This window comes from Puccinia triticina, chromosome 9A (genome assembly GCF_026914185.1).
Source record: "Puccinia triticina chromosome 9A, complete sequence".
Taxonomy (NCBI): domain Eukaryota; kingdom Fungi; phylum Basidiomycota; class Pucciniomycetes; order Pucciniales; family Pucciniaceae; genus Puccinia; species Puccinia triticina.
This window is the reverse complement of record NC_070566.1, coordinates 1825582-1828048: the sequence shown is the minus strand read 5'-3', so window position 1 is coordinate 1828048 and position 2467 is coordinate 1825582. Positions and strand designations below refer to the sequence as shown.

Here is a 2467-nt window from a genome sequence, read left to right as displayed (position 1 = left end):
AAGGAGTCAATCTGCCCGCAGGACACGCTTTCTTACTAAAGAAGGCGCTCTATGGGACAAGGCAGGCGGCCAGATGTTGGTGGTTGCATCTGCGCGGAATTCTTGACAAATTGGGATACTCACCGTTGCAGTATGGCAACAGTCTGTATGTCTTGCGCCATGCGACTGAAAAAGGTGTGATATGGCTTCACGTTGATGATGGTATTGTTACGGCTTCCAGTGTTCATCTTCTCAAAAAGTTGGAACTGGATCTTAAAGATGTACTGAAAATTAAGTGGTCGGCTCAATTAGATTCAATCGTAGGTCTCAGCATACAAAGGAAGCCGGAGGGTTTCATTCTCTCCCAACCTAAACTCATCAAAGCGCTGCTCAACGAAGAATGGGATGGAATCCAAGTGGCGAAAACACCATTGCCGCCCAATTTCAATGCTGCGACTGAGGATGGTGATCCCTTGACTTCAACAAAATACCTGCACTTATTGGGGATTATGAGTTATCTGGCAGTAGGTACCAGACTAGACATTGCCTTTTCCGTCAATTATTTAGAACATTTCTCTGCTAAACCAAGCGTACTGCACTGGAAGGGTGTACATCATCTGATCAATTACATTGCAGGTAGCACTGATCAGCGACTCTGTTTATTTCCTAACAAGGAACCAAAGGCTCTTAGGACTTTCTGCGACGCCTCATGGGGCGGTGAATTTGCAAGGTCCTCTTATGGTGTTCTGATTCTATTTTTAGGTTATCCAATCCTGTGGGTTGCTCGGCGACAGACAACGGTCGCTGCGTCAACCTGTCATGCGAAATACATGGCGCTGGGTGCGGCGACGAGGCACACACTGTGGATTCAACAATTACTGAAGGATGTGCTCAGAGAGGATTTCGTAGGTCATTTGCACTGCGACAACCAGTTGGCAGTGCGAGTGGGAACAGACAATGCTTCAAATAAGAGGACTAGGCATACAGGCCGTGATTTTTACATTACTAATGAATCTCTTTATAGGAATCTGACAACACTCTCGTGGGTGCCAATGGCTGAACAGAAAGCTGATGTATTTACGAAGAGTTTGGGGCCTGGTTTGTTCCGACGCATGAGAAGTTACCTTCTCAAAGCTGCCTGATTGATTAGTGGTTCACAGTTTCTTCTTCTTCTCTCTCTCTCAATTATCTTCTTTTCCCTCCTATTTTTTTCTTTTGTTCTTGTTGCTTTCATTTTTTTTTCTCTCTCTCAGATACGTTGTTACTTCTATTTTCTCATTCCAGTTTTAGTTGTAGTTAGGGTCTTGAGTCTAGGCAAGGGGGTGGCTGTTGTGACCTAACCAGTTAGGTTACATGTAGTGACACTTGCCCGCCCTCGAGACCATGTTTGGACTTGGGGAACAAGCTGGAGAGCCTGTTCCTCCTCTCAGAAACTATATTCATTGTTTCAGTCACTTCAGATCCAACGGGTGAAACCAATGTGGAATTCACCGTGCCCCCGGCAATTGTGGGCTCCCCATTGGAAATGGACAGGGGTATTGGATCCTCGTTGCTCCAACAAGAAAACTTCAGTGGACTCCACGCAAGTCAATTTATTTGCGGTGGAGTCCACCAGCTTTTGTGTGCCGTGGAAGCCACACTTCTCAATTTCTGTGATGCTGATTCCACAGTTGTTCTGCTTATGCTTATACACATGCTTGTAGCGCGGTCATGGTGCATTGTGGGTCTCATCACTGTCAAACTGCTCCACCCAGTTAGGTTTACTTTGCTTTACCCCCAAAAAAAAACACAGAAGTCCCCTTGTGGCAAGGTAAGCCCTGATTACCCCCAACTCAACCAGCAGCACCATTGCCTCCAGCACGCCCGGATCACACACCCAGCCAGCAGCAGCAACAGCCCCCAGCAAACCACTGCCCAACGTTACGCACTCCCACAGCCCTTGTCTGGCTTGCCCGGGGAGTCCTGCCAATGACAACCACCCCCAGCCAGCCAATCAACTTCTCCTGGACGTGGGTAAACATTTTATCCATCCCCACCCGCTTCCCGGCCGTACACCTCTTCCGCCAGCGCGAAGAGCTTTGCTTGGCTGACAAAGAATTTTTGTGGGCGTCCAGAGGTTCGAGCTCGGGTCGGGAAGCGAGGAAGGCTTGACCAACTGGGCCATTTCGCGCAACTGAGTTCTGCGGGCCTTATTGGAGCTCAGATGGAGATGGTCAGCAAATTTCTTAGCCTTCCCCTGAGAGAGAGTGCCCGTGATAGACATAATAGGTTTCTGGCCGGCGGGACCGGGACCAAATGCGGGCGCCGAGGCGGTAAAGTTAGCTGTTCCAGTTCCAGCGGGAGGGGGAAGGGCAAAGCTGGAGGCGGAGACGGGCAGGTTGGAAATGCATCAATATTCACCGATGTGGTAGACGGAAAAGTGGAAAAATAAAAAGTTTTTTCTATGCCACATAATTACTCATACTAGGCCTCAAGATACCATCAAATG

General features: G+C 48.5%; 1 protein-coding gene across 1 annotated transcript; it reads right to left on the bottom strand.

Annotated features, from left to right (window-relative positions):
* Positions 1-2001: 2001 nt before the first annotated feature.
* On the bottom strand, positions 2002-2242 carry PtA15_9A192 (uncharacterized protein; the record flags this gene model as incomplete). Its single annotated transcript, XM_053172375.1, has 2 exons — positions 2002-2065; positions 2136-2242. The coding sequence occupies 2 exons, from the start codon at positions 2240-2242 to the stop codon at positions 2002-2004; spliced, it is 171 nt and encodes a 56-aa protein (XP_053023622.1).
* Positions 2243-2467: the final 225 nt, after the last annotated feature.